The sequence below is a fragment of the Siniperca chuatsi genome, linkage group LG13 (assembly GCF_020085105.1).
Source record: "Siniperca chuatsi isolate FFG_IHB_CAS linkage group LG13, ASM2008510v1, whole genome shotgun sequence".
NCBI classification, from domain to species: Eukaryota; Metazoa; Chordata; class Actinopteri; order Centrarchiformes; family Sinipercidae; genus Siniperca; species Siniperca chuatsi.
The window spans coordinates 15,548,896-15,572,562 of NC_058054.1; the positions used below are offsets into that span (position 1 = coordinate 15,548,896).

Here is a 23,667-nt window from a genome sequence, read left to right on the forward strand (position 1 = left end):
GCATCAAATATTATGAGCTCATCATATGTTTTTGCATATATAATCCCCTTCTGCAAAGTGGTGACTAAGACATCAGAATAGTGTAGTAAAGCAAAAAGTATGCTTCTCTCTGAAGTGTACCCTTGTGGTGCAAAAGTATGTCACCAAATGTATAATAGCATTCTTAAAATGATTTGTGATGGGCCTATACAAAAACCTATACAGACTACTTAGTTATATTTATGTGAAGTTACAGAGGCAATCCCTAACTGATCCAGGTAGTGACAGTATAACGCCATGGATTTGACCTTAAAAAGCCATAGAAGAAGAAAGACGCACACGATGACATGACGAGAACCAATCAGAATCTTAAATAACCGGAAGTAATGCCAGTTTAAATCTTGGGCGGCATTGAATTTGGTTCGTAGGTAAGTGTGATTTTGTCGTTAGTCATTGAGAAAAGATAAACAAATAAAAAAAAGAATAGTACAGTTCGATATATATTTGTTCATTTATTGATGAAAGGAGGATCTAGTTTTATAGCGACCACAACATTGCTAGACAGCGCCAGTTAGGTCGTTACAAAAACGCTAACGTTAGCTACCTGAGTTTTGATTTCTCCGTTACAGCACAGAAAAGGAGATACAATGGAGAACAGCCTGTCCAGACTTCTTGTTGGACTTTCTGTACAGATCAGTCGAAGTGACGGTGAGCTAAGATTGTTTTCTATTGCAGCTTTCGTCTTCCAAATAATAATGCTGCATGTCGTTAACAAAGCTTGACTTTGACTTACTGTTTGTTTATGTGTAAATCAGGTCGAGTGCATCTGGCCACTGTGAAGTCCGTCGATGCCGTCAAGTCCACGGTTATGGTGGAGTGGCATGAGAGGAACATCTGCCGGGGAAAGGAGGTCAGTGAGTCCATAAACACAGAAACGACATTTGTTACATTAGTGACAATGTGAACTCAGCCAGCCATCTCGTAAACGTCGTCTATAATGAATGCCTTTCGAAATATCCCATATACTTCATGTATTTTGGGTTTTAAGCAAGTTGACATCTAATCTAAGTTAAGGTTACTGCATTTCTCCTCTTGGCTGGGCGTGTTTGTGATTTAGGTTGAAGTGGATGAGTTATGTGCACTCAATCCAGAGCTTTTGGACCATATAAACGCTGTCACCAACAAAGCTGCTGACCTGCCCCCTCCTGCTCCTGACAAGGTAAGTGTTACCTTACTTTTCCACATAACAAAGAACTGGAGCAACTTGTTGTCAGTGTCAACTGGTTGGACCATATTTCAAAGAATTTGAACATTTACACGTTTAAAATGTTTAACCTCAGTTATAATCAAATAATCCTATCTGAGCTGCGTCCTTATTTTGTCTCTCCTACAACATCAAATTGGCCCATTTTCTCAATAAATGACAAAGGAATGTCAAAGTTGAATGGTATAGATGATTACAAAAATGTGATTTTATTCGTCCTTTGGATTGGGGAAACATGGGTTGAACATTAGTCCTGGATGGGAAGGGTTAATCACTGATAAAGCATCTAAATGACTGATGCAATGAGCAATTTCTCTGTCTCTCTCTCTCTCTTCCGTAGAAGTATGAGGGTCGACTGCGCTCGTCCAGGATTCCTGCCCCTGCCTCCTGTATGTAAATATATTGTACTTTTGGTTTGTGTTCAATTGCCATATCCTGTAGTTTGTCTCCTAACAGCTTGTTTCCTTCCAAAAGCCTCTGCAGCAGTCACCATGGCTGAAGAGTCAGGTCGGCAAGGCATGCATGCTCCCCTCTCTAAAGCAAACAAGTCGTATTTTCTTATCACTCCTCTGTTAATGGGATAGGGGTGTAAATTCACAAAATCCACAATCTTTGGGGAGCTGAACTCTGCTTGGACCTGGCCACTGATTGCACATAAGTAATCATCTGCTTTAGTTTAATGATTAGTAGCACAGGGATGCAAATGGACAACTATGGTATTGGGTCATTCTGGGCACGCAGCACTATCTATTTTTGTCCATTAATCTGCTTTAAATTCTGGGTGGGAATAAAGAGAGGAAAAAAGCATGTACCAGCATGTCTCTCCATTTAGGATAGAGTGGGCTGTGATAATACGATGCACTGCCATTTTTATTTTTCAGAATTGACAGTAAGTAATTGAAAGTAACACTATTTATCTTCAGTCAGTAATATTTGCAAACGTAATCAAATATTTAATCACCTGCTGCACTTTACCTTACAGTCATCTGTACCTGTGTTAATCTCTCATGGCTCACTTCTCTGTTACTCTGGGTCTCTGAAGGACTTTGTTTCATCTTAGAATGGCAAACATGTTGCTGTTGTCGCTTTTGATTTGACAGACAACAGCCATGAACAGTTTATCTTTCCAGTGTACTAGGGTTTGGATTACATTTAACCCCAGAGAAAACAATGCTAGCAGTACTTAACAATACTTACTTTACAACACTGACATTCATACTGCAGCTGTTTGACTTGGATTTGTCTTCCTTTCAGTTGCCAGTCGGTCTCAGGTCAGGCAGACGTGTATGTTCCAGGCACCGGCCCCTGTTCCAGCACCAGTCCCGACCTCTGAATCTTCTCAGGCAAACCCGGAGACAATCCACCCTGATCTCCCCTCTTCATCAGTCCTCACAAACTCTGGTTGGTAGTGATCTTCTGAAAACATAATTGAAAAAGAAATTCACAAACTAGAACATTTTCCAAACATGAGACAAACTGATGCAAACCAACATTTGGGTATTGTTGTTCTCACAAGATAGTACCACAACATGTGGAACGTGTTGTTGCATGCATTAAAGTAGACTTTCAGGTATTTTACATGTACAACTTAATCTTTTAGTGCTTTCTTTGTTCGGTAATTTTGAAATATTTGTCATATTTATAAACTCAAGTGCATTCTCCTGCCTTATCTAGCGGTCCCTAATCAGCAGCGTAGAAAGAATGAGGCCAAACCAGCACATTCGCTTGTCCGTGAGGCAATAAAGGAAAATGACGAACCCGAGAGAATGCCTCCGCCGCCTACAGTCAAAGGTCAGTAACAAATTTGACACCTGATATCATGTGTATCCACTAATTACTTAGATCTATAGATGTATCCTATACACAGAGAGAGAACACTCTACACATCAATGTCACAAATTACACCTCCCTTTCTGTCCTGCAAAGGATTGGTTGTTTTTTGTTTTGTTTTTTTATTTATTTTTTTGGGGGGGGGTGTATTGGAAAAGGTTTGGTGATTATGCCCACATAAATCGTTTCAACTCCATGTTTTATGAGAAGTAAGAACAGGGGGTGCATGATATGAGGCACATATCCGTTCTGTGATTAAATATGTTGGATATTGCAATGATGACAATGAGATATGAGGTCATTAGGTGTTATTAGATATATATCATTTCTATGCACTTCAGGCAGAAGAAAATCTGTGGTTCCCCAAGAGCTAAACAAAGGCAACAAAAGGCTGTCTTGTGTTGTAAAGCCCCCCGACATGCAGACCAAGAGGGGAAAGGTGAGATTTTTTTTTTTTTTTTTTTTTTTACTCATTTTGCTATTTATATCTTCTTTTTTTTTTATTGGGAAAGTTTGACTTGGTTGGAACTTTTAGACACGAGAGAAGTTCCTTCACACATTTTATGTACATTCCCATTGTTTCCTTTTCCTTTTTTAGTTTGGAGAGGCTTCTCGACCAAACCAGAAGTTCTACGAGATGATCCAAGACTTCAGAGAGACCTTGGAAGTAACCCCCATTTCAACTACTGATCATGTAAGTTTGGACTCAAGAACCATGTGCCTTGTATGAAGCTATATGTTGGTGTGCCACTATAGCCCATACTTACTTCACAACTTGTGTTTTTATAGATTGAACCTCACAGGATTTGTGTGTGTGTTCGCAAGCGGCCCCTTAACAAGCAAGGTATATTGGGACTGACGTCTAACATCCTGTATACAGTATCATGTAATGACACTGCGCAAAAATACTAGCCATTGTAAGTTTCTTTTGTTTGTTTGTTTGCTTGCTTTTAAAGGTTGACTTTGACATTCTTGTGTTTTCCAGAGATTACTAAAAAGGAGATAGATGTGGTGTCTGTACCTGGAAAAGGTGCTCTGCTGGTTCATGAGCCAAAACAGAAGGTGGACCTTACCAAGTACTTGGACAACCAAATCTTCCACTTTGACTACTCCTTTAATGAGACCACCACCAACGAACTGGTCTACAAGTAATTACTTAATTTGTCCCTTTTTTTTTAGCAACAAGGTGGATCTGATTGCAGGTTTTCTAAACAAGATGGGATGTTTACAAGCTCACTCGTCATTTTTTTTTCAGAATTTCCTCCTGGGGGATATGATTTAAAGGTGTTGTCATCTGTCTAGTGTTTTGTTTCTCATTTACCACAAGCTGTAAATAACTTGGTGTGTAGGAAAGTGTAGATTGCAGTGATTGATATGGTAGTATCTGTTCAGTAATGTGTCTGGAGATAAAAATGTTGGAAACTCGAGGTGTACTTTTCATTCATGCTATTATTGTCTTGGTTTTAAGCAATTATATTTCTGACAGATGTTTATATTTTCTTTAGGTTCACAGCCAAACCTTTGGTGCAGTCCATTTTCGAAGGTGGTATGGCAACATGTTTCGCCTATGGCCAGACAGGAAGTGGGAAGACGCATGTAAGTCTCTGCTCGCTGTATGATGTTGACTTGTCATTAAGCAGTATTTTCCATTTGTAGAGTTTGTTTTGTTTGTTTGGCACATTTTCTCCCTAGACCATGGGAGGTGATTTCACAGGGAGGCAGCAGAACAGCGCCAAAGGAATTTACGCCTTTGCAGGTAGGACCAAAACCATCCCCAGTGGCTCTGTATGCACTTCACGCAGAAAAGGTGTTGTATGCGATTCTGGAGAAATCTAATACCATGACAAATACCATGATATAGAGTGAACAACGACAAAGCAAGCTAGGTTGTGGTTTAGATTAGCTAGGTTGTGGGTTATCGTAGAAAAGGTTTCAGTCGTAGTCATCTGGACACTGTTTTTCAGAATCAAGACGTTTCGGCTCCCATCCGGAAGTCATTATCAATTGTGAAAAAAATGGGACAGGGACTAGAAATTTAATTTTTAAATATAATATAATTTAATTTATATTAAATATAAATTTATATTTTATATTAAATATAAATTAAATTTCTAGTCCCTGTCCCATTTTTTTCACAATTGAGAATGACTTCCGGATGGGAGCCGAAACGTCTTGATTCTGAAAAACAGTGTCCAGATGACTACGACTGAAACCTTTTCTACGATAGAACACTCCTGGACGAATGAGGGATTACACCGTCTTAGGTTGTGGGTTAGCAAACTGTCGCTACAGTTGCTGCTGCGAAGCTAACAGCCAGAGAGATCTAGACGTTTCCCAGAGCCAGCAAACCAGCTCCAGACAGCAATACTCACAACTCTCCTGCTACTATAGCGAACATCACAACAACAGCATATCTTGGCAATCAAGAAAGTAAGATGAATGTATGCGGGCAAGTCATTTTAATGTTACCTGACACACAAATCATGGCTGGAATAGTGTTGATTGTTTTGTTTGTTTGTTTCCCATTTACAGAGCCAGGGCTATGTGTAAACACCAGATTTTATTTTTTTATTTTTTTTTCAGCGCACACATAGAAGGGACAGCTAGTGGACCATGAGGAGATAATTGCTGAATTTGACAAAAAGACATGTATTTGATTAGAATCACATACCCCACCTTTTTAATTCAGGATACAAGTTCCATTGCATCTGCATTGCTTTACTCTTTAAACTACAGAACATTGAGGATTGTCTAAACTGGCCTCTTACATGAGAACTTCACTTCGAATAATTTTGGCGTCTTTCCCTTCTAGCCCAGGATGTTTTCGCCTATCTCAACCACAGGAGGTATGCTAACCTGGATATCTCTGCCCATGTCAGCTTCTTTGAGATTTACAATGGAAAAGTGAGAAAAACCTCCTACCTCCATGAACATATTTATTGAGAATATCTGACCTAAAAAATCAGCTTATTCAAGTTATCCTTAAAGTGAAATATACTTTTTGATTTAGGTGTATGACCTGCTGAACAAAAAGGCCAAGCTCCGTGTTCTGGAGGATGAGCGACAGCAGGTTCAGGTGGTGGGCCTGGAAGAGGTCTACGTGTCCACAGCAGAAGAGGTCATCAAGATGATACAGATGGGCAGTGCATGCAGGTACTTATGTGTTAAGAACATGTATGTTGCGATCTCATGTTTCATTCCTCTCTCTAAACAAATTGTCGACTGTAGGAGTACTAAATATGTAGTGTTCATTAGTTATTTTAACATGGCACCCCCAAAACTAAAATCTTAAAATACTTTTATGGTTTCACATCAGTATTTCAAATGCAACTTCTGGTTCAATAAAGTAATAAATGACCTAGCAGTTGAGAAGACATACCATGTAATAGCACATTCGTGAATCAGACATATTTTTCTGACAGTTGTGTCAAAATATATAACATTAACGTGGTTGCTTTCCCTTTCCTTCCGTCCTACTGTCTCTCTAGAACATCAGGCCAGACCTCAGCTAACGCCAACTCATCCCGCTCTCATGCCATCCTCCAGATTGTCCTACGACGCAATGACCGTGCCAGCACACTGCACGGCAAATTTTCATTGGTCGATTTAGCTGGCAATGAGCGCGGCACAGATGTCAGCAGCAATGACCGCAGCACTTTGGTTGAGACTGCCGAGATCAACCGCAGCCTGCTGGCTCTCAAGGTAGACTATGGCTGCTGTGGAGGTGGCTGCAAAGTCCACAAAGAGTCAGTTTTCTCTCTCGCACCTCGGCTAGGGTGCAGATAAAGTAACCATGGCTATCTCCAGTTGAGACCATAAAGAAGCGTAAAATGCTGAACTCCTCTGACATTCTCAGAGCTCTGTCCAAATATTAAATATGCATGCACAGCACCTACAAGGATGTTGAAAATCACACCTAACATGTCCGTTTGTTCACTCTTGTGTCCTGTAGGAGTGCATTCGTTCACTGGGAATGAACAGTGATCACATTCCTTTCCGGATGAGCACTTTGACCAAGGTTCTCAGGGATTCCTTCATTGGAGAAAAGTCCAGGACCTGCATGGTACAGTAAAACACCAAACTTGGCTTATACGGTATATTATGGTCTGGTTATACATTTATAGTGGATGATGCAGATTCACGCCAAACAAGCACAAACTCTGTTATGTGTGTTTAACTACAGAATGTATTTACAGATATTTTCCCTTCTCTTATTCCATAGATTGCTATGGTGTCTCCAGGTATGGCTTCATGTGAATATACAATGAACACACTACGTTATGCTGACAGGTACATATTTGGCTTATGATGTTTAACTTGATTCTAAATAGTTTATTTATTTTTATATGCCTGGTAGGATAAAACATTTCTAAACATTTTCCGCTCTTTGGCAGAGTGAAGGAACTGAATGGAAATTCCACAGCCAGCGGAGCAGCTAAGGCACAAGAGCCTATAAATAGCTCCACAGAAGAGGTCAGATTGCACAAGATGAATCCAAAATCATAATTAATGTTGATTATATATCATGTATAATTTGCTAAAAATTTTGCTGTTCACTTTTGTGTGTTGTAGGAATCTGTTGTGGATACCAGTGTGTATGATGCCATATCCCAAGTGGCAGAGCTGGAGGAGAAAGTTTATGTAGAGTTCAAGGTAGAGTTTTCTTAAGTCTACTCTTCTTCAAAGCATACAAGCGATAATGCCTTTTTTTATTTTATTTATTTTAATTGGCTTTATAAGTCCTCACACTTTTATCACTTTTGTTTCCCAGAGGGGAAATGAATTTGTCAAGGCAATGGAGCAAACCTCCTACAACATCGAGGCAGGACTTCCCGACATGGTGGATCATACCCGGAAGTTATTGGGTTTGTACAAGCCACGGCTTGTTTTTGGTTTTCTGTCCATTAGTTTAGCTATATACTCCAAACTAAATCAAATCAACTGCTGTTGAATATGACACAGCAAATTCTCCATGCCTGATGATGGAGCTTTTGCATTTGTGGGAAAACCTGAAAGTTAACAAAAAATATGTTGACTACAACTCATCACCTTGTTATTTGACCAGTTGGAGACTATGTAGTAGTGTAGGGGGCAGTGAAAGTCTGCATGACATTTTCCAATATTTCATCTAGCAAACCTGTGAGTACTGCATGCTGACTAGGGGGAGACACAGGAAAAACCTTGTGCTGGCCAGATCAAATGTCAATAAGTGCCAGGATAAAACTGCATTACATAAAGGACCAATATCTGGGTGGATGCATGTGCTTTACCTTTTTATTTATTCAGTCTTTTCTGTCGTCCACAGACATGTTACTGGCTTTGCAGTCTGCTGTGGATCAAGAGAGAATGGTGAGGCTGAACCATTGAGACAAACCCACCAGATGAACAAAGTTTGTCTGTTCTGAAGCAATTCCCTTTGATTTTATTGTCTTAATGTCTTTAATAAATAAAATGTATTCAGACACTAACGGATTACAAATGTTAAGTCTTTTAAGAAACCACTTTGGGAACTACTAGTGTATATTGTTTGACGCTGCACTTTTTGCTGGGGTTGCTTTCATGTCTTACCATGACATTCAGTGGCAGATACTTTTGTTTATTTGAACTTACCCAGGTGCTCAAAACCATGAGCAATGTTTGATGCTGATGTGTAAGCAGAAATTCTATTAAAAATAATAAAGTGTTAAATTATTTTTTAATTCTAAAAACACATAAGGTTTCTATCAGTGGCATTTATTTCATCAGATATTTGACAAGACAGACTGGAGTTGTTAAGGTGCACCACCTATAAACCCCAGTGAAATTTTGATTTGTCATTTGTTAGAGTAATTCATAGGGTTTAGGAATAATACACTCAATAAAAAATATTGTTATGCTCAGATTTTAAAGGTCTCTGTTGATGAATTAGCTGTTTCTCAAGACAAAATGTTTTTAATCACCAGCATATTGTTTTTGTACTATTTGAACATTCAATATTGGTTTTTGGGGGTGATTATGAATGTGTTTCAATATTTGATTTGGATTTATAATAACTCCAGCTCAGGTTTGTTTGAGAGGAAATAGCTTCATTCTAAACTAATCTCTACATTATTATTTTTCACTTCAGTGTACACTGAAAATTTGTAATCTGTAACAACATAATACACATTCCATGATCGAAAAGGAGCAGGGAGAAGAAAACTTAAACTGAAGGCTACATTATACAGTATGTAACTTACTGTAGGTCAGTCCGAGCAGCAGGTGGTGCTAAAGGTGGGTGCCAGTTGTGTTTCAAATCCAAGATGAGAGGCAAAAGGAAAAGGAGGGACCAACCAGTAAGGAAATGTACAGATTAAAGTGCCTCTATCTGACTGTGTGTGGAAACAAACCGCGGAACGGATGGCGATGAAGTGGTTGCGTTTTTCGCTCCTCGTCTTGGGGGTTTTCTCGCTGTGCTGCGCCACGTCTGGTGACAGCAGTGGCGTGAAGAAGATGAAGATGCAGTTTGCTACGGGACCCCTTCTCAAGTTTCAAATTTGGTAAGTACATTAGCGAAAATCTGGCGAGTCATTGCAAGCTAACTGTTAGCTAAACTCCCCGGCTAACAACGCAGGCCGAAAATTGATAGAAGCTAGCTTAGCTAACTAACTGGAGGGTAGTACATGTTAACATATTATAGGAGGAGCGTTCATGTTACGCTAGTTATTTAACAGCGGAATTACTTAATCACTGTCCAAACACACGGAGAGAATACATGTTGGTGAAGTTCATGATTTTTGCCATTTCTCATGAACATTTCGTCGAAAACATGGCCCGCTTCCGCTGTCAAACATGCGAGTTAACCTTAAAGCCAGAAATAGTCGTTGTTTGTGTCTTTTTATATTGCCTTGTTTCTTTTATATCTCTTGTTACTGCCTTTCTCTATTATGTAGATAACCTTTAATTGCCTTGCTGCTGAAAGGTGCTATACAAATTGCCTTGCCTCGTGTCCACAGGTTAGATTAATGTGTTCTTTGCATTGTAATTTATGGACAAGAGGATTATTTCATGCATTTTACCTGTGGTTTTCTAGATCGTGCTGTAAAGTTAAAGATAGCCAATTTAAAAACCAGTTTACATCAAATTAATCCTATCAAGACAATTTATCAGTTTCTCTCTGTATGGAAGAAGCGCAACGCAGATCTGCTGAACCAAATATAATTTAGAGCTACATTAACAATAATACGTCTTTATTGTTAACGTCATAACGATGTCACATGATTTTAAGGTGTCTTTGTGCCCTGAAGTATGACTTAAGTAAATAAGAACACGAAACAAGCATTGCATTGTAAATTGTTCCTTCTCTCCAAAGCAAACATATGCCACAAACTGGTATGCAGCATTGTAGTACAAAGTATTGTATTTAAAGTAGGTTAACATTCTGCTAATTGGACTTTCACACTGCCACTAAAACTTTGCACTAAGAAGGAGATGATCTACAGATAACTGGAATTTCCATGTGCCAGATCTCAAGGCTAAATTCACAATCTTGAGATGACTGTTGTTGTGGCTGCCTCTCCTCTCTTTGTTCTTGCAACTGTACGCTATGTATGGTTTCTAACAGTGAGTTTGTCTTCACACAGCATTTCCTGAGGGTACAAGCGGGTGTTTGAGGAGTACACGCAGGCCTTGTACCAGCGGTACCCAGACATCCGCATTGAAGGGGAGAACTATCTTCCTATACCCCTCTATCGGTAAGAGAGAGATTGTCTGCCTCATTACAAATGGATTATATCCAGCTTTATAAAGCTGTCTGGGATTAGCTGTGATTTGACTGAGGAAATGGAAATCTCATGCAGTCAGGCTTATCTGCCCATGGATTTGTCTTTTGTAGTTTTATAGATGTAGACGAGACTACTGGCCCTAAAAATGACAAAATATAGGTCTAAGGTGCGTCATGTTATTTATTGTGGATTATTATGATCATTTATCACATATTATACTGTATTATTTGAGCTACCACTAAAAAAGTTTCAGATTTTGAGTTAATCTGGGGTAAGTGTCAGTATGACAAACTCTGTTGCTAGTTTATTAGGTACACCTAGCTAAACTAATGCTATTATTATAATAATTATTATTATTGTTCTATACTGTCTATTACAACAGTCCTGCAATAAATCCTTTAATGTTCAGTTTTTGTTTAAACTGTTTTAGAGAGGTGTTAATTCAACTGCAGTTTGTGGTGCTGTTGAACTGTATTGTGTTTTCCTGACAGTTGTTTCTATTATTTTGTCCACCCCATTTATATCAATGACGGTAGGCTAAATAACAGAAACACCTCTCTGTATAATACAAACTGACCACACAGTTGAATTAACACCTCTGTAAAACATTATAACCTTCCTGAAGGTAGGATTTATTACAGGACTGGTGTATTAGACTGCATTAGATTTAGCTAGGTGTACCTAATAAACTGAGTGTGTATTCCCAACATAATGAATTTGTGGGCTACATGAAAGCTTTGTCACTAATGCTTTGTCTTAGTTCAAATTTATGACATTTTATAGACCAATGATTAATTGAGAAAACACACACAGAAAAAACACTAACTGATAATGAAAATCATCATTAGTTGCAGCCCTAGGACTAATATTCCTATTCAATATTTTACTTCAATGTATTCCTCTCTTCATTAGAGTTGTCCAGAAACTATTTCTGTTTTGTGTACTGTTACAGATACAGACTAGAATTCTGTATCTGTATGGACTCTGATGAAATTTTAATTCATGTTATAAAGTCAGTGTGCTTGTGAAGCATCAGTGGCTATATTTGGATCAGAGGCTGAGTCCCGATGTGAGACTGGTTTGTGCAGCATAGTCCCAGGTGTTGTAGTTAAAGGTGTGGTGTCACTGAAACCCTCAGGTCCTCATCAGTTGAAATCTTAATAAACACACCAGAGATTAGCCCCATTAAAGAAAGGAGACAGACAGTATCATACCCTGGGTATCAAATTCTCCAGCCAATGTTTTTCTTGAATTTTAACCGTGTCTATCTCTGGTTCAGTCACTGTAAGAATTAACCTATGTCCATTGACAGGTTGTAGTTCAACCAGTTACATGTGTTAATGTTTGAAGGTAGTAAAACCGGAGTAAACAGGATGCAGGCTCTGTGTTGCATGTTGATACGTGTGATAGTGTTAAAGCCATATCTTAGTTTTATTATTTTTAGGTATCATAATCACTGTTGGTGGATGATAATTATTTGTACGGGAGGAAGCCAGTGCTACACGATTGACTCCAATTTCTTATTTTGCATAAATAGAAGCCACGCCCTTCCCCCTTAGCAGTGTTCAACTAATGTGGTTACAATTGTCTCAGAAGTGAGACCATATTTTTAATAATTTCTTGCATGTTAAGATGACTTATTAGACATGCTGCTGTGTCCATTATATGTTTTTTTATTTTTTACCCCAAATGAATATGCTTACTTTGATACCTGAGAATTATGTTTATTGAACGTGACCAACCTACTTTAAGACAAACCACAGGCTCACATCTATCTGGATAATTGTAATATATCTTGAAGTCTTTACTGATTTGATATCTATATCAAGCCTTGTCTGCTTTATGTTCCCATGTCTAGGAATTGTATTAAAATCCATTTTCTTGTTTTATTTCTTCAGACACTTTGCTTCCTTCCTGTCTATGTTCAAACTGCTGGTGATTGGGGTGATTATTATCGGCAGGGACCCATTCGCCCTCATTGGTATGCAAGCCCCAGGTATCTGGGAGTGGGGCCAGGGAAATAAGGTAAGGTTTACTGGAATTATAGGAATTATTAAAGCTCTGATCCTGTGGGAGAGTTTGCCCTGTAATTTTCATGTGTAATGGTGTGTAAGAGTGGAGTCAAGATTGTCAGTATGATGCAGCTGAACATTTGTTTAGCAGGTTATCACCACAGAGATCACACAGAAGCACAGAATGGATTGAATATTGAAATGTAGGAGAGTGGGCCTTAGTTAGGCTGTGTTTGTAATACAACTATGTACGTACACACTGCCAGTACAACTCAAACACATGGGATTTCATTAGCTGTTCATGCAGGGTCTTCAGCTTGGGTTGTCAAGTATTGTTTTGCTTGGATCTGTTATCCCCAGGGTTACAGACATGCCAAAGGTTCAGAAGGAGAATGGCCAATAACAGCTAACATCAGATATTTGCAAATATAACAGTCTTGCACTATCGGCTATTCTTGTGTTTTGACAGAAAGCTGGCGCTGATAAAATGTAGTGTGGTTTTGGTAGCCAAACAGATAACTAACAGAAAACCTTACAATTACATACAGAATAGCTAGAGACTTAGTAAGCATTTGGCTTGGACTTGTTTTGCTAATGAATTAGCTGGGTGGGGTTAATCTAAGCCTGATAACAAAACTAGTCTGAGGGTCTCTGCTTTCTGTGTGCATTTAAAACTGCTGTAGGTATACTTTCAGAATGATTTTGGTAACATTTGGTTAAACTCTCTTTACATCCTGACAGTTATCAATAAATCAAATGACTTGAGAAAAGAAATCTGGTCTCATTGACTGTTCCAGGCCCTGTTATTTGCCACTGAGTAATCTGACTGCGCCCTAATCTCATCAGCCAATAAGGAGAGCTCTATGTGAGAAGGTGTGCCTACATCACATTTGCACAACTTGGTCCATTCCTGACTACCCTGCAAACTGCAGACAGAAAGCAACAAGAAACGAGAGGAGGCAACAAGAAACCAATGGAGCAATAGCACCGGAAAACTCATTTATAAGTGACAGTTATTTTTCTCACACCCTTCAAAATCCAAACTCAGGTCAGTAAATCGACCAGTGTTTGGTAACTGAAGCGTTGCTGCAACAATGTCAGCGTGCAGAAAATGTTTGGTCTATACTTGTTTTGGGCATATTCAAACGATATGGGTTGTTTCAGGCTGATATCCGTTTGATGCAAAAACAAAAAATCTGATATCAATCTGTATAAACAAACCATTCTGGCAGTATTCGCCTGGTGACATCAGTTGAGCTCCAATAACCGCTAAACTGTGCAAGCTGACATGTACCTTGAATAAAAATTGCTAACATATTGCAAGGTGTTTTTGCTGCAATGGCAAATCCTGACAAAAAATAATTTTGCAAGTGACTCTTGAATTAAACTAAATCCATGGAGTTTATCAACTATGCCTAAACCTCATCTTGAGTTGTTGCTCATCATTCCAAAGTTTCCTAAAGCAACTTCACGTTAACCTGTCAATAGAGCACCACATTCATCCTGTGGGTCTTTGTCCTTTTATTGTTGTCATACTTTAACAGTATATTCTCAACGCACTGTGAGCACGATGCAAGAAAAACTGAAAGCAGTAAAAGAGAAAGTGGGGAAAATAGTTTTTGTGCGGTATTTTTTAACCCAATTTCTCTCATGCTTCTTTCAGATATATGCCTGCATGATGGTGTTCTTTCTCAGCAATATGATTGAAAACCAGTTAATGTCTACAGGAGCTTTTGAAATTACATTAAATGGTGAGTCTGATTCACAGCCTGGGCTTATTGACTGAAGCCAACTCTTTTGGCTTAAGATGGATTTCAGTTGGCTGCCACTAAGCAAACACTGGTAATGAGGGAAATGTACTAGTTCTGCAGTTGTAACACTGTAGAACCAGTACATCTGTAGTGCTATTTCATATAATTACTTCTCAGATGGCTGCAAACAGGTTTAAATAAAAAAGTCTTTGTAACATTATAATATTAATCAAGTTGTGTGATGATGAAACAAAATGCAGTGAATTACAGTGAGTATTGTCTTTCCATAGATGTGCCAGTGTGGTCAAAGCTAGAGTCAGGTCACCTGCCCTCCATGCAGCAGCTTGTGCAAATCCTGGACAACGAGATGAAGATGAACGTTCACATGAACACAAAACCACCCCACTCCTAACCCTACTCTTAACATCCTGGCTGGAGCTAAAAACCCCTCCATGTAAGTTCAGTAGTGTTTTTTTTTTTTTTTTTTTTTTATTATATTATTAATCAGTCTTTTGCGGATCTTATCTTTATTTCCCTTACACGTGAGACATATTGACAGGTGGAAATGTTCATGCTTTTTTATTTGATATGCCCTCCCTCTCTTCCTGTCTAGGTTTGAGGTGGGTTTCTCACTGGGCTGTGAAGTGATGTTTATGAAGGTCTGCGCTGAAGGCAGGAAGACTGCTAGCACAGACTGGATGCCCCCATCGCTCTTCACCATGCCCCTTAGAGACATCCCGCCCCCGACGCCAGAGCGGGATCCATGGCAAAAGTGCCGGCCATTCTGTAATTTTCTTGTACTAGTCATACTACTGCAGATTTCATCCAGGTGACATCAGTGGCCCCATAAGGAGAGATTTATCATTAATTCTTCTAGTCTTTAACTTGTTGCATAAAATTGATATATGTGAGTAAAAAATGGTAATTTGTACCACTGAGCCATATGTAGAATTTTATGTTAATTGTTCTAAAAGTAGCTTAGCCATGTAGAAAATGCAACACTTTGTGTGAAAATGTTGTGAAAATAACATTGAGGAATTCTGTCTTGGTATGATTTCTGAATAATTTTTATATTTACACAACTTGGAGGAAGCTAAGAAGATTAATAAAACCTATTGTAACTATTTAACTGTGAAGCTGCTGCGTGGTGTTGCGGTTTACTGGTTAATGTGGTGGAACAGGGTCTACATAAGGGGGAAAACATTTTACTTTTAGATGATGGATTTAGGTGGATAATGTGACTGCCATCAAGGTTTTAGTCAGTTGAGTTGAAAGAAACCTGAGAGGAAAAGTATGAAGTTTGAATGGCTTGGAGGTATTTCTCATAAAGCAGACAACCTGCTTGAGTCAAATCATGAGTGCACCTCTCTTAGCCATCTGCTCGACCTAATGTTATTAGGAGGACCTGAGGATTTACACTGATTTGATTAGAAGACAGCAGATTAAGCATGAGTACAATGTAAGACTAAAACATAGTGAAGTTAAAGTGCCATACACACTGAATTTTGGATATTCCTATAAGGTCACATCCCTTCTTTGTGAGTTCTAGTGAAAATTTGGAGGATAACATGACACCTATATTTGATACAGCTTTTCTTTGTTGGCAATAATATCCAGTAAAAACAAAGATTAGACCATTCCGTGTGGGTTTTAAGATTCGCTATGGAGAAAAGATTTGATGTTTGGTGAAAAAATATAACTTCACCGCTTTTTTGCTTTTACCTGTAGCGATTTAGAGGTGATTTTTATATTTTCTTGACCCCTGGAGCGTGATCTCTAATACCATCCCTTAGTGAAAAATTAGTGCATCCTATGTTTGAGGTTTGAGCATTTTGATGTAATTCTCATTAAGAGCCATTAAGTTGTGTAGAATGAACCAGGTATTAGCTTTTTTGATAAGACAATATCAACACATGGTAGCACACACAAGCACCCAGTAAATTGATATTATTTTGTCCCTCAGATTCCATTTAGTTACTGTGGAACTCAAAAATATGGTACCCAAATCAAAGTCAAAAATTAAGATTTGTAAAGTTAAGAGGTTTTTGACCTGCTCTGTGGAGTGAGACTTATATGCCTTTGTGCCATAGCAGAGCTCCTGTCATTGTGTCACAGTGTGCTTTATTAGTGGTACATCAAAGACAATCCCGAAGGCACCTATGGATAAAGGCCCTTTCACTCTCACTCATCACATCAGCACTGACTTCCAGAAGCCTTTGGGCAACAACGTGGAGGTGAGGGGCTTGTGTGGTCTTCGGCAGCCTGGGATGGGAGGGCGTCGTCAGGTACTGGTGAAGATGCTGAATGGCCAGGCGGATCCTAATTCTGGCTGCCAACACTAGCAGCTCCTCCTTCAGTACTGGTCCAGAAGCAGCCCCATCTGTTTTACATTCACTCTGGGAGAAGGGGGGGGGGACATTTTTTTTACTGAAGAACATTGCATGGCCATAACTTCATTCTTATTTTATTTTGACTTTGATTCTAGTAGAGTTTGTGGTAGTAGTGCACGCCACACAAAACACCTAATTTCTCTCTGTAGAGATAGTTGCTTAAAAAATAGAAAGCAATGCTTCACCTGAGCGCAGCAGGTACCCACACTGAACTTTGCCTGGTGGCCTCTTGCCAGGAAGGAGACAAACACTTGTTCCTTCCCCAGGACTCGGACCCCAACAGTTTTGTTGAGGGACAGGAAGACGGGGTGCAGGGGAGTGGGAGTGAGTCTCAGACTGCTCCAGCTCCACCGACGAACCTTGGCACCCTCCTCATCCAGACACTGACCGCCTGATCTGTTTAAGGTCAGCCTGCAACACAAACACACACGTGCATACATCACATATTAAAGGTTATTGTCGTTGTCATTCCGCACATGGCTGTGGATAAGACATTTTTACACCTCAATCGTTTCATCCTTAAACCATACATTAGATGCACCCGTTAGTATAGACACAGGATATTAATTAGCCTAATTTATATTTACCTAAAGATTAAATAGTGAAACTAGCTATACTATATTTATTACCAATATAATACTAATAAGCATTTTAAATAAAGAAATGATAAATATAAACACTTTGCTTTGTACCAAATGTTTCCATTGCTGTGATAACACGTCGCCCTGCCATCTGACTGGAACATGGCTCTAATTGGTTGATAGGAGGCATCGCTGTCATCATAAACGATGCAGACCCTTCCATTTTCTTCAGTGACCACGACAACGAGAGCCAAGAGGCCTGAGGGATAACTGTTACCATGACGATAAGGATGGGTACACCCACTGTAATGTTTGCTCTAGCCTAAATTTCCACAGTGCTCTTTTTATTACATTTGCTCTATCTCTTGGTCAAAACCCACTGAAAATCGAATCACATGATAGCCGTTAAATTGTGAGTGGATACAAGACCTGAGCAGAGCCATCAGGGAACACGGTAAGAAATTTCATGCGATTGGAATAATACTTCTGTAGAAATTCTGCCCCATCCTGCGAATGTACAAGATTAAACAAGGTCAAAAGACGTTCAATGGTCTTGTTGTGTTTACATGGCTATTAAAGGGGCACTCCACCGAGTTTACACATCAAAGTCAGGTTCCTTATCATTACGACTACTACTCGGACTGTAAAAACATTTGTATAATGTCTTCTGTGGTCTATGCTCTGGAGAAGGTTTCCAAAAGTAACTCTGATGACCTGTTTGGGCTTGGAGACTAAAAATTCATAATAGAAAGCCTCCATTACAAAATGAGAGTTATAAAAATGTGGACTAAAAGTATCTAGGCCTCTGCTGCTTCGATTTTGACAATTCTTTTTAAAATCGGTCTCTCGTCCCCATACTTAATGGAAGAACAACACTAAATTGCTGGAGTAACCCTTTAATAGCCATAAATGTTTATAATAATAAACAATTAGCTTATTTACAATAACAAAAAGTTTACATTTGTTAAGAGTGGCTATTACATGGTTTTATGCATTGATCAGACACAGAGTGACCACATGGGGGCAGTGTGTATATTCATGTGCAAAGATTAATATACAGTATTATACAGACTTATATGGCTTCTATTCAAAGAAATTATGATTGTTTGTATGGTCTCTTCAGTATTGATAACAACAATTACTTAATATATTCTTAGTATTGACTTTATTAAAACTGTTTTGTGCTATATGGGTCATGAAAGAAAACATGATAGTAATTTGTGGCTACCTGATGATGACATATGCCGAACTGAAGTGGCTTGTGGTCACAAAAAGGGACCAACACCTGCTCCTCTTCCTCTTTTATTTTCAAGTGCTTCTCAGTTGCGGTACTAGGACACACTGTCCAGCATCCTTTTCCTGGAGCACAAGAGAGCCGGAAGCTGAGGACCTTTGATGTTGGAGCAACTAAACAATAGCACAGAACAAACTTTATCAGTCTCACAAAGCTATTTAAAGTCACAATTGTTTTGTTTCTTACCTATAATCTGAACAAAAAAACAAACAAACACTGATACCCTACGCACACTGTATGCCAGCTCATGTTTGTTTATCATGACTGGATGAACAGATTTAAAGCTGTCAATGTGTGTGTTACTCACAGATTTCTGCTACAGGTAGTTGGACTGAGTAATCCTCGTAGATCCTCAATTCTGATTGTTCTCTAATAAAGGATACAGATTATATTGCTCTTGACTTTAATGCTGTAAAGTTATGTTTATTAAGATTGTCGATTGTCTTACTATCTTTGTGTTTCTGTGTGTTAGATAAAAAAATGAAGACATTTTATAGTGCAAATTTGTACCCAAGTCCACTCGGTAAGTCTGTGATAAACTTGTTGTGATCCTCCATCTCCCTGCCTCGGAAGAGAAGCTCCTCCATCTCTGTGGCCGTTTTGTCTCCCAGTGATGTTGGAGTACTAGTCCTCAGGTCACATCTGCCCCCAACCAAACATCTCTGCTTCACCAGCATCCCACACAGCTGCTGCCACCGGGCACAGCAGAAGGGTGGAGCTGTCTAAGATGAGCACAAAAGAGGATGCAAGGAGGTCAGCAGTGCAGTGGGTATATTTGGGGAATTTGTTTTAGCATATTCACTTTCTTCCTCACCTCAGGCCCCTGTTCCCATGTTAGATCCAGTGAAGGTTTTGCCTTTTCTCCACAGTACTCACATTTCATTGGGTATTCTGTCAGGGGCTGGGACTGGACAACAACAATGAACTGGACTAATCAGCAACACAAAGCCAAGCCAAAGTTGTTGTACATGGGAATTTACAAATGTAAGTAGAAATTTGATCTTAGTACCGCTGGAAGAATGGATGTTAAGTTTATCCTGTGGTTGTCAGACTCCCGATTGTACCTCAGAACTCCTGCTGCTCTGATACAATAGGTGGGTGGGTCACTGACAGACTGTGGACAGCCCTCTGGTATCCTCTTACCAAACCCAGAGAAAAATACAAATCAAGTGAACTAAACAAGTAATTAATCAAAGATTATAGTAAATGAGATATTTATTGATTAAAAACAGGACAGAACAGGAAATTAGATTGTAGTGTCCACTACTTGATCTGTCTTACATGGTCATCCTGGACAGATAGTGGCTCACTGAGATCATGCTCTAATGTAGCAGCGGTGGCATCTAATGGTGAAACGAAAGTTACTGCAGCATCACTGAATTAAGTCCCACTAAGAGAAGTATTATTCTGGCCTGAATAACATTTAATTGTGTTCGGAGCAGACTCACAGGAAAAGCTGGACTTCATCTTTTTGTCTGTCCTTCTGACCGGAGTAAAGCCACTGTGTTCAGCATATTTGTCGCAGGACAGAATGACAGCACTGCTTGTGTAAGGTTTCACTCCTACTGAAGGAATATATACAGTACACAGATTAGGAAGCAATCAGATGAAAAACATCTTGAAAAATCTCAGACTCTAAAACCACATTATATCTCTATTGCACAAACTTATACATTTAAGTAGCAGAATCAGTATAATATTTCCAAGAATATAAAATCAATTTTCAAGAACACAAGAAAGTAGACAGAGAAAGGTCAGATTGACAGAAAAAAGCAATATATTAAGTACACACAAGGTAATGTGCTCACCTCAATGCCTCACACTTGCTGGTGTTGTCAGTAACCTTGGAGATGAAATAGCTGTCTACAGCAATGTAAAGTGCTGACTGTACACTCCCTCAACTTGGTCTACAGAAAAGAGGAAAGGGGATCCTGAAATCTAAGCCTACATTTTATGTCAAGGCTCCAGTTAAAAAAAAAAGATAGTTTCATTAGACTGGATTTATTTTTGAATATGACTCAATTAGATTATCATATGTGAATTTAGTAACCCAGTGCTATGCATTTGAGTTTGAATGTTTGACTGTTGTTTCAAAGATCTAAAAGCCAGGTTTTGATGTCAAAACTCTGTAATGTTTTAAGGTGGATTTGGAGACAAAAAAAGACATAACAGTTTCACCTCAAGGTCCATTAGTAGCTTTTCTTGAGCTTTCGGTCATTTCACATTATCTTCATCATAGGTCAAGAATGAACTTTGAAGGGTTGTATATTAACATTTTTTGAAAGGTTTTGTAAGGTAATGTGCTTTTTCACCGCTTTCAAAACCCTCTTTTACACACTTTTCCCATCCACCTTTTCATACATTGACAACATGTTTTAACACCATTTCTCCAAAAGATGAGAGTGGATGTGCTTTTCCCCCTCTCAGTTGGGTCAGAATGGGCCTCTATGATGGGCTACTTTTATTATTTATATATTTATTTATGAACAAAGTATTTAGTTAGCAAAATGGTTAATGTTACTTTTCAATTGACCAGTGAGATTAGAATGATTTTTACCAAAAACACTGATAAAATCGTATAATAACCTGGCATTGAGGTCCATAATGCGCTCAACCCTCCTACCCCACTATCGCTTGACCTTATGGCATCCTTGACATTGCCCAGGTGGAACCAATGCCAGATGATTACAGAACAATCAATTAGCCAACCTACCACAGCTGCTGATTGGTTGTTGCAGCACATGTTGTACCTGCCGGCAGCAAACGTTACAATACAAATAGTTGCGGCAAAGCAGTATTTTTCAGCTCATAGAATTTCCAGGAGTCACAACAGAATGATGCATAAAGGAAAAAAGAAAAGTGCCACTGTATATTTGGCAGCAACTGTTATTCTGGTGTGTTATTTGGCACAAATGATAGAATGTCATCGACTGAAGAAAACAGAAAGACGAGAAGGGCGAAAAGAAGCCGATGCAGCCAAAATAATAGGTGTTCAAGAGGGGAAAATTGTGTTTGGGAGAGTGTTTAAGAAAAGTTCAGACCTTGAGTCACAAGTCATAGATGGGACAGAGAAATCATCCTCAAATGCTTCTGTGGAGGATGAAGCTGCGTATCAAGCAGACTTTACAGGTAGAAATCTGAAATCTTTAACTACATTGAATTGCAGGGTTTCACCTAAAACTCTATTTAACAAAACTTTTAAAAATCATGAAAAATAACATGACTTTAAAAATAATTACAATGGGCTGTAATTAATACTTAATTTTAATGTTCCCTGTCAGCCTGGTCAAGAGGACGAAGGCAAGATATGGATTCTAGGGAAGCATCATGGAGGCGCATGGCATCTTCTCTGCAGTGTGGTGGGGACCATTTGAAGTTCAGAGCAGTGGGACCGGGAGCTTCACAGTTTGTAGTGGAACAAGGTAGTTTTTAATAAAGTTGGCTCACTATACTGAACAAATGGAGATATTCCCACCAATGATTGCAGTCACATGAATTGATTTGTCCCCCCCCTACAGGAAATGCACCTCCAATGCCTCTGTCCCAGGTCCCTTCCACCTGTGGCTACGACATACAGAGAAACTCCCTTGCACTTGTTATGTTGGTTCCCTATGATGACCCCAGGTTTCTTTTCAGCACTGTAGCCAGGCTGACAGAGAGTTACAGCTCTTTTGAGCCATGTATTCCTATAGCCCTCAGTAGTAACGATTTCATGAGCTTCTTCAATGATACAATTTTAACTATTACAGAAAAAATTCATCACGTCCAGCCCTCAACCAGTACCAATTTATCCTCAAACACAGGAACCTTAGAAACAGCTGTAAATATATGATATATAGGCTGCTTTTCTCCTATCGACCTCCTTCAACTAACTTCAACGATTAATTCATCTAAGCCATCAACCTGTCTCATTCCAACTAGGCTGCTTAAAGAAGTTTTACCCTCAGTTCCCACAGTCTTTTAAAATAGCTGTAATTAAACCTCTTCTTAAAAAGCCCACTCTTGATCCAGGGGTTTTAGCCAACTATAGACCTACATCTAACCTTCTTTTTCTCTCTAAGATCCCTGAGAAAGCAGTCGCCAGTCAGTTGTGTGACTTTCTAAATAACAATAGTTCATTTGAGAATTTTCAGTCAGGATTTAGAGGGCATCATAGCACAGAGACAGCACTGGTGAAAATTACAAATGGCCTTTTAATGGCGTCAGACAATGGGCTTGTCTCTGTACTTGTCTTGTTAGATCTTAGTGCTGCATTCGACACCATTGACCATCACATCCTGTTACAGAGACTGGAACATTCAATTGGCATTAACGGAACCGCACTAAGCTGGTTTAAAGCCTATCTATCAGATTGATCTCAGTTTGTACATGTTAGCGGTGAGTCCTCCGTGCGCGCCAAAGTTAGTCACGGAGTTCCACAAGGTTCTGTGCTTGGACTGATTCTATTCACCTTATATACGCTTCCTTTAGGCAATATTATTAGGAAACGCGCTATAAACTTTCATTGTTATGCGGATGATATCCAATTATATCTATCGATCAACCCAGATGAAACTAACCAGTTAGATAAACTTCAAGCATGCCTTAAGGACATAAAAACCTGGATGACCTGTAATCTTCTGATGTTAAACTCTGACAAAACTGAAGTTATTGTACTTGGCCCCAAACACCTCCGAGACACATTGCCACATAGATGGCATTGCCCTGGCCTCCAGCACCACCGTAAGGAACCTCGGCGTTATCAGGATTTATCCTTTAACTCCCACGTGAAACAAACTTCAAGGACTGCCTCCTTTCACCTACGTAGCATTGCAAAAATCTGCA

General features: G+C 39.2%; 3 protein-coding genes across 5 annotated transcripts; 2 read left to right on the plus strand and 1 right to left on the minus strand.

The window, feature by feature from the left end:
- Window positions 1–320: 320 nt before the first annotated feature.
- On the plus strand, window positions 321–8,541 carry kif2c (kinesin family member 2C). 3 transcript variants are annotated; one of them, XM_044219160.1, is made up of 23 exons: window positions 321–407; window positions 609–687; window positions 795–889; window positions 1,097–1,198; window positions 1,584–1,632; window positions 1,718–1,759; window positions 2,498–2,644; window positions 2,918–3,034; window positions 3,415–3,512; window positions 3,672–3,767; window positions 3,863–3,917; window positions 4,059–4,221; window positions 4,579–4,669; window positions 4,766–4,829; window positions 5,886–5,977; window positions 6,084–6,226; window positions 6,562–6,775; window positions 7,026–7,136; window positions 7,296–7,363; window positions 7,468–7,546; window positions 7,646–7,726; window positions 7,845–7,938; window positions 8,379–8,541. In XM_044219160.1, the coding sequence occupies exons 2-23, from the start codon at window positions 627–629 to the stop codon at window positions 8,438–8,440; spliced, it is 2,124 nt and encodes a 707-aa protein (XP_044075095.1). In that variant the 5' UTR covers window positions 321–407; window positions 609–626; the 3' UTR covers window positions 8,441–8,541. The 3 variants fall into 3 exon arrangements, with proteins under 3 accessions (XP_044075095.1, XP_044075096.1, XP_044075097.1); XM_044219161.1 differs by having other exon boundaries at window positions 324–407; window positions 1,718–1,750; XM_044219162.1 differs by lacking the exon at window positions 1,718–1,759 and having other exon boundaries at window positions 326–407.
- Window positions 8,542–9,391: 850 nt separating this feature from the next.
- On the plus strand, window positions 9,392–15,707 carry selenot1a (selenoprotein T, 1a). The gene is made up of 6 exons (XM_044219164.1): window positions 9,392–9,591; window positions 10,675–10,785; window positions 12,714–12,840; window positions 14,491–14,578; window positions 14,869–15,032; window positions 15,192–15,707. Exons 1-5 carry the CDS (start codon window positions 9,452–9,454, stop codon window positions 14,988–14,990), a joined length of 588 nt encoding a protein of 195 aa, XP_044075099.1. The 5' UTR covers window positions 9,392–9,451; the 3' UTR covers window positions 14,991–15,032; window positions 15,192–15,707.
- Window positions 15,708–16,682: 975 nt separating this feature from the next.
- LOC122886680 (glutamate-rich protein 6) lies at window positions 16,683–20,651 on the minus strand. The gene is made up of 12 exons (XM_044219163.1): window positions 20,636–20,651; window positions 20,292–20,408; window positions 20,125–20,186; window positions 19,853–19,981; window positions 19,658–19,750; window positions 19,354–19,565; window positions 19,151–19,212; window positions 18,778–18,956; window positions 17,974–18,056; window positions 17,661–17,819; window positions 17,154–17,379; window positions 16,683–16,974 (listed from the first exon to the last, which is right to left on the minus strand). Exons 2-12 carry the CDS (start codon window positions 20,308–20,310, stop codon window positions 16,714–16,716), a joined length of 1,485 nt encoding a protein of 494 aa, XP_044075098.1. The 5' UTR covers window positions 20,311–20,408; window positions 20,636–20,651; the 3' UTR covers window positions 16,683–16,713.
- Window positions 20,652–23,667: the final 3,016 nt, after the last annotated feature.

Coding starts and splice junctions, on each gene's coding strand:
- LOC122886680 (XM_044219163.1), bottom strand. Junction 18,957..19,150: donor ACTACCTGTAGCAGAAATCT/GTGAGTAACACA, acceptor GCTATTGTTTAG/TTGCTCCAACATCAAAGGTC. Junction 18,057..18,777: donor TCGGCATATGTCATCATCAG/GTAGCCACAAAT, acceptor GTACATTCGCAG/GATGGGGCAGAATTTCTACA.
- kif2c (XM_044219160.1), top strand. CDS start 627: ATGGAGAACAGCCTGTCCAGACTTCTTGTTGGACTTTCTGTACAGATC. Junction 4,830..5,885: donor AGGAATTTACGCCTTTGCAG/GTAGGACCAAAA, acceptor TTTCCCTTCTAG/CCCAGGATGTTTTCGCCTAT. Junction 7,727..7,844: donor AAGTTTATGTAGAGTTCAAG/GTAGAGTTTTCT, acceptor TTTGTTTCCCAG/AGGGGAAATGAATTTGTCAA.